This window comes from Paralichthys olivaceus, chromosome 7, assembly GCF_024713975.1.
Source record: "Paralichthys olivaceus isolate ysfri-2021 chromosome 7, ASM2471397v2, whole genome shotgun sequence".
NCBI lineage: Eukaryota > Metazoa > Chordata > Actinopteri > Pleuronectiformes > Paralichthyidae > Paralichthys > Paralichthys olivaceus.
Genome location: NC_091099.1, coordinates 14295151 through 14310219, shown reverse-complemented (window position 1 = coordinate 14310219; position 15069 = coordinate 14295151). Strand labels below are relative to the sequence as shown.

General features: G+C 40.4%; 1 protein-coding gene across 2 annotated transcripts; it reads right to left on the bottom strand.

The window, feature by feature from the left end:
• Positions 1 to 577: 577 nt before the first annotated feature.
• Positions 578 to 13654, bottom strand: ca12 (carbonic anhydrase XII). 2 transcript variants are annotated; one of them, XM_020078523.2, is made up of 11 exons: positions 13466 to 13651; positions 13131 to 13151; positions 9953 to 10132; positions 8491 to 8633; positions 6147 to 6242; positions 6010 to 6073; positions 5611 to 5768; positions 5321 to 5447; positions 2811 to 2834; positions 2311 to 2395; positions 578 to 770 (listed from the first exon to the last, which is right to left on the bottom strand). In XM_020078523.2, exons 1-11 carry the CDS (start codon positions 13527 to 13529, stop codon positions 713 to 715), a joined length of 1020 nt encoding a protein of 339 aa, XP_019934082.1. In that variant the 5' UTR covers positions 13530 to 13651; the 3' UTR covers positions 578 to 712. The 2 variants fall into 2 exon arrangements, with proteins under 2 accessions (XP_019934082.1, XP_019934081.1); XM_020078522.2 differs by lacking the exons at positions 578 to 770; positions 2311 to 2395; positions 2811 to 2834 and adding an exon at positions 3211 to 4649 and having other exon boundaries at positions 13466 to 13654.
• Between the last annotated feature and the right edge of the window lie 1415 nt (positions 13655 to 15069).

Below are 15069 nucleotides of genomic sequence, written 5' to 3'. Positions count from 1 at the left end.
GGCGGACAGGGGTCAGGGGTCAGCCCACGTGCAGCCTGAAAATACAAAAGCCTCTCTTCTCTCAGCATCATTCACAGGGAAGGAGCTGTGTGTTTCTGTGTTTGCACTGAGCTGAGAGTCCCTTTTATTATGAGATCCACGGAGCAGCTCTAAGTACAGGCTTGGTGGAAATGTGGTAAAGCCCATCCCTCTCAGGCCACCCTACCATCAAGGATGACTGTCGTCTGCTGCCCCCCTATTGTTTGGGATTGTGGTTGTGCTTTCCACTACGCCAGTACCGCCGAAAGGGAACGGGTGCCACGGTCCGACTTGACCTAAGTTTCTCGCCAGTTCAGCTTCAGGCCTTACCGGAGGAACTGACCACATCATGACACGTAAATAAAGGGTTATTAGAGAGGAAAGCTGTTCCTCTTACTCTAAGGAAGTAGTCGTACAGCATAAAACAACTTTTTAACCATCCAGCATGAAGACCTATGATGTTCTTCCTGCCACAACACAGCAAAGGAAGTCCAGACTGTGGCTTGAGAAAAAATTAAGAGTGCTTCCAAAAAACCTCAGGGCTGCATTCAAACTTTATATTGTGATCCTGCTTAAACCTTAAATCTCTCCACAGACGTCCAAACTGACCCATGGGATAATTTCACACAGTGTGAGTGGTGCAAAAGGACAACGGTCAACTGAGTTTCTTTGAAAGGAGTTCCTAGACGACGAGCTACACTGTGGAGCCGAACTCGTCTCTCTCTCTCTCTTTTTCCTGTGCAGCAGCAGATCTAAGAAATAAAAGAACCAGAGACTGATTTTACATATGTAATCAACAGCCTTACATTAAGTTTATCAGATGCCAGTTTAGTTCATGACCATCAACTATCTCTTATCGCCTCCGTCAAGGAGTTGATGTTTTCACCACTGTCTGTCTGTTTAATTTCTCAAAAACAACTGGCAAGATTACTATGAAAAGGATTTGGTACGGGTCAGGGAAGGACCCATTTAATTTAGGTGCGGATCATTATCAGGGAGCAGATCCAGGACATTTTACTTTAGCATTGTTTTTTTTTTACCATTTCAACCATTCCATCATTTTCCCAGGGAACAATTCATGGATCTTGAGGAGAAAAATCCCATGTCTAGCGAGCTGATATCTATGAGTGTGTGAAATTTTCTGCAGAATGATTGAATTTAAGGAGACTATTGGGCCTTGGTGGAGTTATGGGCTCTTCTGAGTGATATTCTATCTGAGGTTTGTTTTGCAATCAAGATTTTTCTGAGCAAGATGTTAAAGACGTTGCTGCAGGAAATTAAAACACTAGGACTATATTTCTTTCCCCCCATAAATCTCAATTCTTCCATATGCTCCACTGGCACACGAGCTTAGCCATGTATGAACTAAGACAACATTAAAACCCCTTATTTGCCAAAACTCATTATAGCTCAGATTAAATCTTCTTGTCAGACTTAATTGCGGGCATGTACGTACAGTATTTTTAGAAAAATGCATTCAATCTTTTTTAATTTTAATGTCTTTCTTTCCCTAAAGAGTCATATGAGTTTCTGTATTTGTTTTAATTTCCTTCAGGTAGAGTTTTATTTGAGCAGTAATGGACATTATATATATATATTTTTTCCATTTTCCCTGCATGTGTTTCCTCCTGAGCACAGACGTGACCTGAAAAGATCAAGACGTGCATCCTCTTGTCTAGCTTTTTAAAAAAATCACTCTTCTATTGGGCACAAATGTGAGTCACTGTCACACATTTTAAGCTTCTTTTGTCTGAAAAGAATGAATTCCTCCAGTAAACTCTTAAATTATTTTTAACTAGGTACAGTCAAATCTCTTCTAATTAAACAGCCAGAGAAAATATTCTCCAAGGTACTACTCATCTTTTATAGGAAACCACAATTATAGAAAATGGGCTCTTAATCTACACGAGGTATTGTCAAGACTTGTCACTAAGAGCGGTACGAGTGAGTCTACATTCCTATAACTGCAAACTAATGTAGACACAGCCCCTGTAAACTCCATCATTCCCTTTGTAAACCCTGGCTGCATGGTTCAATTGAGGTTAACCATTCTCTGGAAATATCCTCTGCCAATTGCCAAGTTTATATTGTATTTATATCTCACCCTCTTAAAATCAGTCATGGACAGCAGAGAATTGCCTCACTAAACTAGTTCAGCTCTTTCAGGGAGATGGACATCCCGGAAAAGTGTTTAAGTCATTGTACAGACATCAAATTCAAAAGTTCTGAACAAAGTTATTATGTACAGGACATAATTTCAACAATTGGTTTTGTGTTGTTGTCTCTGTTTACCTTATTTGCCTTAATATACAGCATATTAAAGAGACAATGAGAACAAGTCCCAGTGCAGAGCCCACCAGAATGGGAACCAGTAAACCTGCAGAGCACAGAGGCAACAGAAACAGAAAAGATAAGTGGACAGTTTTTCTACATGTGTTCAGTTGACCTGTAAATGTTCATGAAAATGTTATTGTTGTAAATTTAAACGTTTGTTATGTTGTTATACTCTACAATGATGACTAGTGCTGTATTATATGATACTCTATGTAATATACACTGCACATTTATTCCAGTAATGATTTAGTTTGTTAATTGATTAGCTTTATCATTAAAGCCATGATTTGTACATTGGAGCAATAATCTCTTATAGCTAACAGAGAAAAGTTCATTTTAAACTAACTTTGCTGATCACATATGGAGGATCTGTTAATGCTGCCTACGATGAAGTTCAAGACGAATACGTGACAAAAATAAAAGTGTAAATACAGAAAATGAAGAGAAAAGCAACGTACCAGTGTCCATCCAAGAAAGATCAGCTGAGTAGCAAAGATAAAAGAGAGAACAGGAGGTGAAAACGAAATTCAGAGGAATGATATTGTACCATTCGGGGAAAAAGAGTGAACAGGTAAAGTGAATCTGGTCTCACACACACACACACACACACACACACACTGTTTCTATTCTGACCTGCTTCTGTTTAAAAATGTGCCGATCAAAACCGTACATACTGTGATGATGTAGAAGATTAATGTATAAAAGATAAATATCACAGTGAGTTTCTCTTCCTGTGCTTTTTTATGCGGCAAAAGAACTTCATTGTCAGACAAAAAAAACCATTTTGAATATAGTTACAAGAATTTCTTTAAGTTCATGGTGAAAGGTACAAATACAGGAGGCAGGAAATCTACCACATATGATTCAAGTATGCTTTTATTGCAAATCGTTCCACATGTACTGTACAGTAGCTGCTTGTTTACTTATTGTAAATGGCCGTACAAATTGTACAACAGACGCACAAATTGTCAGAGAAGACAGGAATGTTATGTGAAGCGCTTAAAGCTCTAGCAAATTCTTATGGTTTTGCTGTACCTTTATATTGTGCTTGGCAATAATCACTAGTTAGCTCCAGAATTACCATCATATAGAACTGAGATGGGATACAGTATAACATTAAAAATGTTCCATGCCTGGACATTATGTGCACTACATGTTCTATAGCGTGATGCATATGGATATCCTATGATACCAGGACAACACATGCTATGATTTCTACAGGAAACCACAGCATGTGTTACATGCGCAGCATATGCTTGGATTTCTATATATGTATTTTACAGCATCTTATGCTAAAGTTATGTTTAACAGATGTGGATCTGAAAGAGAAACAATTTCTCACTTTTGCAGATTTCCATGACAAAAATCTACTATTGATATTGGCTTAATGTTGTAGAATCTGCTTACACAGCGCAGTCTACAGTTACATTCAGCAAATGAACTCATACCACATTCTTTTTCACATAGCATCTATAATTATGTGCACTTACTGGAAAGAATAATTTAAATATTAAATAGGTTTTGTGGGAAACATTGGTCAAAGGTTTGCAGGGCATGGCTTGGAGATTTGTCATCCACTGTACAGAACTGATGTCTGCTACAGAAAGTGACATAATGCAAGTCTCAACTATGTCGGGAATCTCTCTAGTCTTCCCACTCCATGGGCAAAAGCCAAGGATGTGGAAAGCCCTGGCTGTGTGGTTTCCTGGGAACAGTAGCAGGGGAGAGACTGCCATAGTTTGTCTTTGGCACACTTTCCTTGGTTGCTGTATAAGGCGTCTTCGGATACATCAAGGCTTTTGTCAGAGAGCGGTCCAACTCAAACGCCTCGTCTGTTGGCCGTCCTTTCAGAATGTGCCTGATGGTGGGGAGGGCTAAATCTGACTTACAGTCCAGGTAGCTCTGGAGGTTGAGTTTAGGGAAGACTTCATCTCTGAGAGTGTGAACCAGCTGGTTCTCAGAGTGGGACAGTTTGAGCTGATGGAAAACTCTCTGCTCCAGTGAGATGTAGCAGAGAGCGTCTTCAGCCAACCCCAACTTTCCCACAGACTGTTTGGTTTGGCTCTTCTTTCGTGGGGATGGATTCAGCGTCCATTGTTTGGACTTGGCCAGAGTCTGACTCTGCTGGTTCTTGGGGTCTTTCTTCTTGCCAGCATGGAGCTTCTCCGAGCCACTTGGTAGGAGCTGATAGAGCCCTTCGTCAGCCAGGTCCGCTAAATCGCCGACCAGCAGCTGCTCAACGACTTGCTTCCTCGTGAGCGGAGTCGTGACTGTAAGAGTAGCATGCAGTCCTCTGCCTGCATCAGACACAGAGCCAATCAAAGCATGTTAGACATCCCAGTGTGTGGGATACTCAGTGGAACGACGTTGGGTCTTGACGCCCAGCATGCAACAGCACAGCCTGTAGTGATACACTAAAAGCACAAGCCTGCTAAATGCCGTTCATGAAGCAAGGGATTCAACACTTCTGTGTCAAAAAAACATGTGCCATTAGAAAAGAAGTAGCTCAGAGAGGGAAGCTTAGGAATGAAGAAAACATGCACATTAGCATTGCACTCTATGGACCTAAATACCATACAGTGTGCTGAACCAGGCGACCACATGAAAGTGAGGCTTTAAAGACAAATTTAAGGGCTGCAGACATTCTGAGTATGTCAGAGGACAGTTAATCTGTTCTGTTTTAAAAGATGGCCTACTTTGCAACAGGCTCACCAGAGTCAATCATCTTGAAGCATAATTGAGTTTGGCATCAACATTGAGGCTCAACCACAAGCAGGTGCTATCGTACATGTACAAGCCGCAGCCCACATGACAGCCCTGCGTTTCGTAAAAGAAAAACGATTCCCGCATGTCATCAAAAATGTATTTTATCCATTTTTTAAAGCAGCACAGTGGCTATACTGTGTATGTGACCTTTGCACTCATGCTTCAACAATAACGCAAGCCCGTTTTTAAAGGCCATACTTACCCTGTTTAAATGATACCAGGACGACTCGGCTGTCCGCGTGCTGTGGTTTCCTGTAGTTGCCGTTCAGGGGCACAGGGGCTGACTCCTGGGCATGGGAGGAGTAGAGCGCCGTTGCCAGGGCCAGAAACTGGGAAGACACAACAAAACAAAAGCACATAAAGAGATTTTTTTTCCAGTTAAGTTTAAATATAAAGCTCTGACTACATTAAGATGTCTGAAATAAGAATTCAGCCTGTGTCTCTTTTCTATCCTAGTATCGCGTGTGCTTAAGAAGTGAACTGATGCAGCACCTGTTTGCGAGATATTGTCACGTGGTTTCTGAACAGTGTCCACAGCACGCTAGGATAACATGGAGGAGTTGTCAGTGACCCATCATAGCGATAATACTCGTCCAAACGTGCAGGCAGAAGCGCTCTGACGTTGAAGCCGGGAACCTGCACTCTCTGATCTGCAAGTGAAATAAATGATATTAGTATTTTATGATCACTCGACAACAACTTATGTCAGAGTAAAATCCATAATGGACATATGAATTAGTTGTGTAGACTACGTTTTCAATGATTTTAATATAAACGATGAATACTGGTGATGACAGTGTTTCATATTTTATGCTCATAACCAATACTTTACTAATTAATGTGGCTAAACTGCAGAAGACATTGCTAAAGAAAACATCAGTGTAGACTCACCTCTGTATTTAATCCCATTGATGAACTTCAGGAACTGGTCAAAGGCAGGATTGAACTCACCAACCTGCACAGGAAACATGGTTAGAAGGTTCTGCCCCACACATTATTCACAGATCACTGAGTCAGCAACGTCTCACCTCGATCAGGACACCCAGCACCGCCAGGCCGTCAGATTTGTCCACAGCCATAGACATGTTGGGGTACTTGTCTGAATTGAAGTGGACCACATGCATCTGTTGAGAAAAAGAGAACTAAATCAAGACCCTGTGGAGCAAACAAAATAAAGTGGCATGTACCGTTACAGTCGAAAAATCTAAATTGTTCCTCTCTCTGATATTTCCCAAAAAATATGCAAGTGAGTGTGATTTTAATCTGTGTTTTGGAAACTGCAAAGTAAAATGCTACAACATATACTGAGAAATTGGATCCCTGCAGGATAAGATGTTATGAACTGGGAGGAAAGGCACATACAACACGCACAACACACAAAAGGACAACACGATCCAGAAAAATGGGATAAAATGAAACATGAAGAGAGCTACTAGTAAATCTATTAGACTCCATGCATAAATATGTAATTCTATTTATATAGTTTTTCCTGGTATTATTTAACAAGTTGCATATATTTTTGCATGAGACCCATTCAGTATAGTTGTAGGGAGCATGTAAGAGAAAAAACATTCTGTATTTATATATAGTGCTTTCCTAGTCTTGATGACCACCTCAAGCACTTTTCAGCACGGCCATCCAGCAATTTGGTTCAGTATCTTGCCCAAGGACACTTTGGCATGCTGAATAGGGAAGAATGAGATCGACAACCCGCTCTACACCCTGAGCCACAGCCGCCCCAGATTAATTCTTTATACAATATCACTATTTCTTTTAAATATCCTTGTTATAAAAACAAATTTGCGCAGTGGTTCACTGCCATGGGAAACAATATTTGTGAAAAGTATTTGACAAATGCACCTGAGAAACCCTGCAGGTGTTTTTAAGTGGGTGGTCTATTACAGGCAGCACATAAGTAAACAGCACTGTCAGTTGTTTTGGTGACAATGTTGTGGCACACTGGGCATTCCAGCCAAATATGACAACACTTTATTCACAGTGTTTGGGAGGTAAGGTAGACATTTGCACTATTTTTGGGTAAAGTTCAACTTCCCGCCATCACATCCCTCGACAACATGTCATCAAGGAAATGCGGTTCTGTAGTCTGGAGACACATGAAGCGATCCGCGCCCTCGACGTGTCCACTCAGAAACTCAGGTCAAACCACTGAACCTCACGTGTGGCTCAGCTGCACAAAAGCAATCACAGCTGCTACTCATTCAAATGATACCAAATTACAAATACAGAAACTCCTATTTTTATTTATATCATAACACACTCTTGACTTCAGGTACAGTCAAACTTCTGTTGTAATTAAAAGAAGAAAAGTTAAAAGACCAAAAAAGTGAGTGAAAACTGCTCACAGAGCCTGACACATAGAATAGAACAAACAGCCACTCCTTTCCAGAGGTAGTTGAAAACCAAAGCATGTAATAGTCTGGTATAATCCCTTCAAACAAAAGTCACACTGACATATAATACACAATGAGCCAGACTGAAATCAAGTCTGTGTCTTTTAATGTGGGCGACTAATTGACCAAACCTGCTAATTTGATTGGTAAATTGAATCTACAATTAATTTAAAAGAAAAACAGGCTTAACACTTCTCAATAAATACGATTTTAATGACTCACAATGTGTTTATTGTCAAAAACTTTCTTTAGAAAGTCTCTTTAACTAGAATGTATTTTATATAATTGTACTTTACAGTGGAAGATGCACAATAAGCATTCTCTGACATTGTCTGACGGGTGGATTACAAACTGAACGTCTGCCAGTGTGGGGAGGCTGGAAACTGCAGATGCAGAGCTTCAGAGAGTTCCCTCAGCTTAAACAGTGTCTGTGAGTCAGTGGCTCTGATTTCTCTGCCAGTCAAAAGTCACCCGTTTAAGTCATTAGGTATTAAATCATCTGTCTGGAGCCAGAGATGCTGTCATATCTATTTGAATAAATGGACTGAGCTAACTTCAAATGGAGATGACTAACCTTTCATTCACTTTCTGCCAGTGGTTGAAATATTACAGTATATAAATACCAAATTATAATTTTAATATTCAAAATGTCATTAATATAAAAATATATGCACGTATCATCAATGAAAATGGACTTCTGCTAAATCGCACCAGAGTATTATCTATCAAACTTAAAATATATATTATAGATTATTAATATTATACATGAACTTGTAAACAACATCTTATTGTTGTGATGGTGAAGCTGTGGAGTTGTTTAATAATGTTTTTCTTGGCTTTGAACTGCCCAAATAAAGTTTGATTGATTGACTGATAAATGACCTTGAAAAAAGACCTGGAGTATTTACCTCCTGGTTATTTACTCTCTTAAACACAGAAGGAGGTAGGTAGGTTTGTTCACCTCGGCTGCGTACTGTCGACTGTTCACCATGTGTTCAGATCCAGCAGGTCGGCCGGAGGAGCCCCAGTGGAAGTGCAGTTGAGCTGCGGTGTAACGATGCGGCAGGCTGGAGATGTGCATCTTAGAGGGCAGGGAAATCTGCACTGTGGATCAAAAGATGACAGACACAAGCACACACATAAGAATAGGGTGGAGGTTACTTCACTTGACATCAGGGGATCAAGAAACATCAGCTACATCCTTTATTTATTTAATTCAAAACTTTAGCGAAAGTGATGATGCTGGTAAAAGCAGTGCGGCTACCTTTAAGGCACACCGGTGGAGTGACGCACTTTCAACATGTTCGTCAGTGTGTGACGAATGTTTACAAGTGAAAAACCTTTGTCAGCTTATTTCAGACAGACGTCACTGAAGACGCTGCTCAGCTTGTGGCGTTGAGGTCCATCAGACACAAATAATGAGCATTTGTCTGGTTTATACAGTCTGTACACTTTACTTACACAGACATTATAACAGTATAATCTTCACCAACACAAGGCAGACATTACATGTACATGTGCGCTCAGCGACACGGCAGCCGTCACTGAAAGTGCTCACACATGGCAATTTGTACAGTGTGATTAAAGTAAAATCTAAGAAACAAATCAAACCAGTTGTTATTTGTAGTTTACCTGACGTAAAGGAATCATATTCATTCAAAACTAATTTTTTTTACACAAATAAAATTTGATTGATTGATTGAGGGGCATGTTTGACTCTTATCTGAGTTATATTTTCAATAATTGATTTTGAAAGTGTGTTTTGAATAGATATCAAACTGGAACTTGTTTCTTTTGTTAAGGTGCATCAGACCCAGTCGATGCAGAGCAGATGACTAATGTCTGCTCATATTTTTCCAGACTTCACATGGAGATCGTTCTCTGGATGAAAGGACAGTTAAGATAATAAGAGAGTGATTATGGAAAATTGCTGTGGTAGATGTAGAGAGAAAATCCTCCTATCATTTTCCTTATGTTGACCCAGAAATTAGGTCTCTACAGAAAGAACAGACTCCTCCACGTTTATGCAGGGGCCATCTCTAATGAATATGTAGACGAGGGCCTTGATTTAAAGGACATTAAGATCCAGAGTCAAACAAAACATAATGTTTGCTTAGTTTGTGTGTGGTCAGAAGAGGCTAAAGTACACAGTGCATCTAAAGTAGTGTGAATATGAAAGGTTTTATAGAGGAGAATGATGACGTCTATGGAACGAAAGGAACCTCAAGGACCTTTGGCAGTGATGCGCTGCAGGGATCGGTGGCCTAGATTCAGGGGATGGGGTGGGATCCATTTTTTTCCCTGGGTGATTTCTTTCTTATTCTTTTCTTATTATTTGTATATTTTGTGTACGTATATTTGTTTATAGTTTTGTATTTTGGGGATCAATTTTCAAAATGTGAATAAAGATGCTGTTAACTCACCAGAGTGTCCATTATTTCCAAGAGTGAGCTGCTCATTGGGCGACAGGTTGTAGTTCTGAACCTCAATCGGACGCAAACTGGGGTCGAACCTCAGCAAATCTGACTTGATGTCTATTGGAGACTGGAAGGCTCCACCACAAAATGGATAATTCTTGGACCAGTGGTGCTCTCCTTCTGGCCCTGCAACAGCAACATGACCAATAAACACGACTGCTACGCTGCACATATTCTATTTTTTATGCATTGCATTCTAAAGAAAAAAGAGCAAATGCACATGCCCCAATGTGAAACTAAGTAGGGGATGGCTCCAAAAAAGGACTTAGGCCCGGTCTGTCCTGCTTAAAATTTTATCTGTAATCAAAGTGAAGTATCATTATCTATGTACAAGGCAGCATGGGTGAGGCCCGTGGCTTTTGCTCTTGGCCCTTTCTGAAGCAGTGAGAGTGAGAACAAGGCTGTTGTTTGCGGGGAGGGCCAATGAGAACACTGTCTCTCTCCAAATGAGAGGTTTCTGTAAAGCACAGGACACCGAAAATGGCCACATTTGCAAATCAAGTCATGCAGTGTCTCTCAGAGGCGTGTGCTGCCGAGGCAACGAGGCACAATGAGCCTCGGAATAATGTAAGAGAGAGGAGAGAGAGGGGATGGTAGCTGTGATACTAAATTCATTTGACAAGAAAATCACAGAAGCTCCTGACTTCTGATGTTTTTGTCCAGTGTGAAGTGTCATCATCCACACTGAGCTTCTCCAACAAGATGCTCAGTGTTCACAAGAGTTTGCAATGAATGGACCCATCAAAACTGAAGTGTGGCAGAATAGAAAACACCATGAAAGGCCTGTAAATGTCCAAGAGCTCTCATCCCTTCTGCATATAATTAACTGTCCAGAATCATTCTAAAAAAAAACACGATTCACCATATGCCAGCTGACCATGGTTACATATGAATGATGCAGCATGAAGCTCATGCCCCGATCCCCGGCTGTCAGTTCCCATTGTATGGGTCAGACAAGACGTGCCAAAAGGCATGAAGCGAAGCTGTGAAATCACTGAATACTTGTTTGAAGCAAAACTCATGGTTCAGTTCAGGCAAATGCTCCCCATAATAAGGAGATAAGATGGCTTATCTTATGGCTATAATTACTCAGTGTCTACTTCATTTACTCTTTTAATTAGACCCAGCCTGCCCTTTAACAATGGCCCTCAGTGGCCCCTTGCCATGCAGTCCTTGGTAGAATTCACATGACTGTGGGTAATTTCTAAAGTGTGGGGGCTTCTCTACATAAGATGAATGTCAAATGAGATTTATATTTATTTTTAACATCTGTGGTAGAGAAGGGTGATACAACTACAATGGTCATCAACATAGTTTTTTATACCCACAAGTTAAGGGTCAATGCTTGTCCTTTGCCAGAGGATGCAGCGTCAATGTGAAGATAAATCCTCTGACTCAGTCTTGCCCCCCCCCCCCAACTGAAAGTGCTACCAGCCCTCAAGACAACTGACTATGACACGGCCTCTCCAGGGTTTGATTGTAAGTGATGGTGAAATCCACCACGCTGCACTTAGGAGGCTGGAGGGCTTTTTTAACTAAATCAACTCTTTTCCTCTCTAGTCATCACAAACCTTTCCACTCTGAGTTTGTGTGTCATTAAGGTTCATGACTGTGTGATTGTGGTGTGTATTCCTTCATTCAGTACAGGATGAGTCACCGAAGTATTCTGCCACATTAAGGTTTTCCACTATACTCACATGTAAAATAAATGTTTATGTGTGATTCCTAATTTTTCCAAATGTTTAGGTGTTGTTCAATTTCTCTAAAGTTCCACAGGTCGGAGATGAACGACTGTGTATCTACAATGTTCTATTTGTCCTTATTAAAGTTCAGCTGCTGCAATAATAAAAAATAATCTCGTGGATCAGCTTTCAGAGGACTGAATTAAACACGTATAATTTCCTATAACTGTTAGTATTTGAACATAAAGTACAGTGCAGAGAAATAACACATTAAACTCATAAATGCATTTAAAAATAGAGGACAGTAGCTTTAAGCAATGACTGTAACATTCAAAATACTGTAATCATCCAAAAACAGAAAATAGGATGAAAAATTATTTTTAAAACAATTTTCTGGACCTGCCAACTTATTGGTATAAACTTCCTGTCCCTAAATGCAACAGACTTTTTTTAAGGAGCTAAGACAAGAGGTCACGCTCTGAGCACAGTTTATGTAAGAGATTGTCAAAGTTCAAGAAGTCACTGCGTATGGGCCTTAAGACAGGAGACAAGGGCAGTCAGCCACTCATGAAATGTTGTAATTGCAGAGTCGGTATAATGACCTCTACAATTACATGAGGTGACAGTGGGGCTGTCAGCACTAGAGGTCTTAGGGCATCATAGAGGGGCGACAGAGGGTTTGTCTTCTCCCTTTGATAAGCAAACACTTGATTTGATGGTGCAGTCCATCAGCTGTGTCAGCTCAACGTACGGCTGTGGGGGGGGGCAAGACGAAAAATCTCTGAGTCAGTCATTGCCTAACAGAGTTGAATCAAATTGAATTCTAACACTGAATTAGTTAATGCTGCATGGTTTAGGGGTGGAAAACCACAGTGAGTGACCGGGACACTAGGCAACAAGTGCGTGTGAACTGGAAAGGCATGCATCATAGGTGGATGTAAGAAATATTTCTATTTCTTCTGTTAATATGATCCACACTGAAAAAAAGAAAATTGTTCAATACAAAATACTTCAATCAGTAACTCATAAATTAATAGAGTTTGTTCAACTGAAATTTAGCAATTTATACCAATAAAAGTCAAATGTTGGGCAGCTGTAGCTTAGGAGATAGAGCAAGTGGTCCACTAACCAAAAAGTCCGGGGTTTGATTCCCATCTCCCCTATTCCATAAGCCGGAGTGTCCTTGGGCAAGATGCAAAACCCCAAATTGTCCCAGACGGCTGTGCTGTCATTGTGTGTGATGTACGGTAGAGAAAATGCAGCACATGCACTGAGTGGATGAATTGTAAAAACGGTTCTGTAAAAGAGCTCTGAGTGGTCATCACTAGAAAAGTGCAATAGAAATATGGACCAATTACAATTAGTAACTTTAATCTGAACACATTTTCTTTTTTTCTGTGCACAACTGACAAACTGAATTGAAAGAAAATGATGGGACTTACCACTGTATGTCCATTTGGCAGCTGAAACAAGAAGAACAAAAATCTTAGTGCATTTATAAAAGTAATGAAGCAACTTTATATATGCAACAGGATAAAGTGAAACATTGTTTTTATATTTATTTTTGGCATTTTATAGATGAACAGAAAATAGAAATAAACATCAATAGTTTTGATCACAGACACGTCATCCTGAAAACATATGAGCAGGTGGATGGAGACACCTGCCAGGAATAATCCCTCCTGCAAGTGCTGGAGCCATTTTTTCTTTACACGAATCTTAAATTGCATATGAAGTTTCTTACCAGGCAACTTCATGCACCCGTCAGATTACTTACCGTGCAGCACAGAGCAGAGAGTCAGCTGCAGTAACACGATGGATGAGACGCTCACAGACTTCATGTCGGTTCTCTCAGCGCACCCTCGTGTGGCAGCCTGATGTTCGCCCCGGTGCAGAGCAGGAGAGCGGGAGGGTTTCCAGCCCTCGAACCGGCTTTTATACTCATGTTGTCGGCTTGGTTGTAGCTCGCACTGACGTCAGAGCCACAACAACAAAAACCCAGCCTCCACAGTCATCCCCTGCTCACCGGAGAGTGACTGACAGCTCCACCGCACTCGAGTCCCTCATTTAGCCCCGGGTTCAGATCCACCGACACGCTGAGCCGGTGTCACTGACAAGGAGCCTTCACTTTATAGTGGCTCTTATAATAACCCCATCTAAACACATGCAGCCACCAAAAGATGAATATGATGGTGTTTGTGCACATTTCATATACTGATTCTTCACTGCCACTTTTCTATTACAGGGATACTTCACCCAGAAATGAAAAACTACTCACCACAATTCCAATGGAGGGGTGGATGAAGTGTTTGAGTCCGCAAAACCCTTTTAAATGGTGACCAATTCGTTAAACGTAAAAAAAAAAAAAACAGAAGAAAACATAAAATGCCTCCATACTGCTTGTGTGGTGTCATCCAGCTGTCCGTAAGCCCCGACATTCAAATTAGATTAGAAACAGCGTCATTTAAATCATGTTTTTAGCATAAATGTCCTTAAATATCCTTCTCTGGAGCTGCGTTCACCTGTCTTCACAGCAACTTGGACTTGAAAAGTTTGTCTGCAGCTAGATTCAGATTGTACGTGTGCTAGGGCCTACCTAAAATGACAGAAATCGTCATTGAGAAAAATATATTTGACGTGTGCTTTCAACATTGGTACATGTCCCATCCACTAATATGGTGGAGGCTGGGTTTATGATGTATACTGTGGCCAGCCACCAAGTGGTGATGCATACATTTTGTTGTTATATTGTTGTTGTTAGCTACAGTCTATGGGCTACACAGTTCTGGTGTAAATAGTTTCCCTCCCTTTCTGTTATATTTAGACATCGCTAAGATAAATGCTGAAAAGCTGATTGTGTCCTCATAACAATACAATAGCTGTTGGCACAGAGTGGGTTTAAACTTGTGCCTATGGCTCAATAAAATGCCTATACAACCAAGGCCTTTCATTTTCTCTTCATATAACCAAAGAATACAATAAAATGAAACAGTACAATTTTTATTTAGGGCACATCATTAACAGACAAAGATGGCGATATTAAGCTAAAGGGGGAAATGAAATGATGAAATAAAATAATAGTGTACACCCCATGTTTTTTCAGTTTAAATTTGAAAGTGTTTTGTAACTTCACAAGTCAATCGTGGACATCTTACAAGTGTGATGTAGAAACCAGAGACCCGTGGTGCACATGGACTAAGAATGGACTATTTAGCTTGTTATTCCTTGTAAACATTTTTTATAAATCTTAAAACACACCTGCGGAGATCTGGAATACGGTTGTTACCAATCTGTCCATCTGTCTGTCATCTCTTTGAAGTAAATGATCTAGAATGATGATCACACACTAGTAAGTAGGAGTAAAGGAAGTCGAAAAAAAGA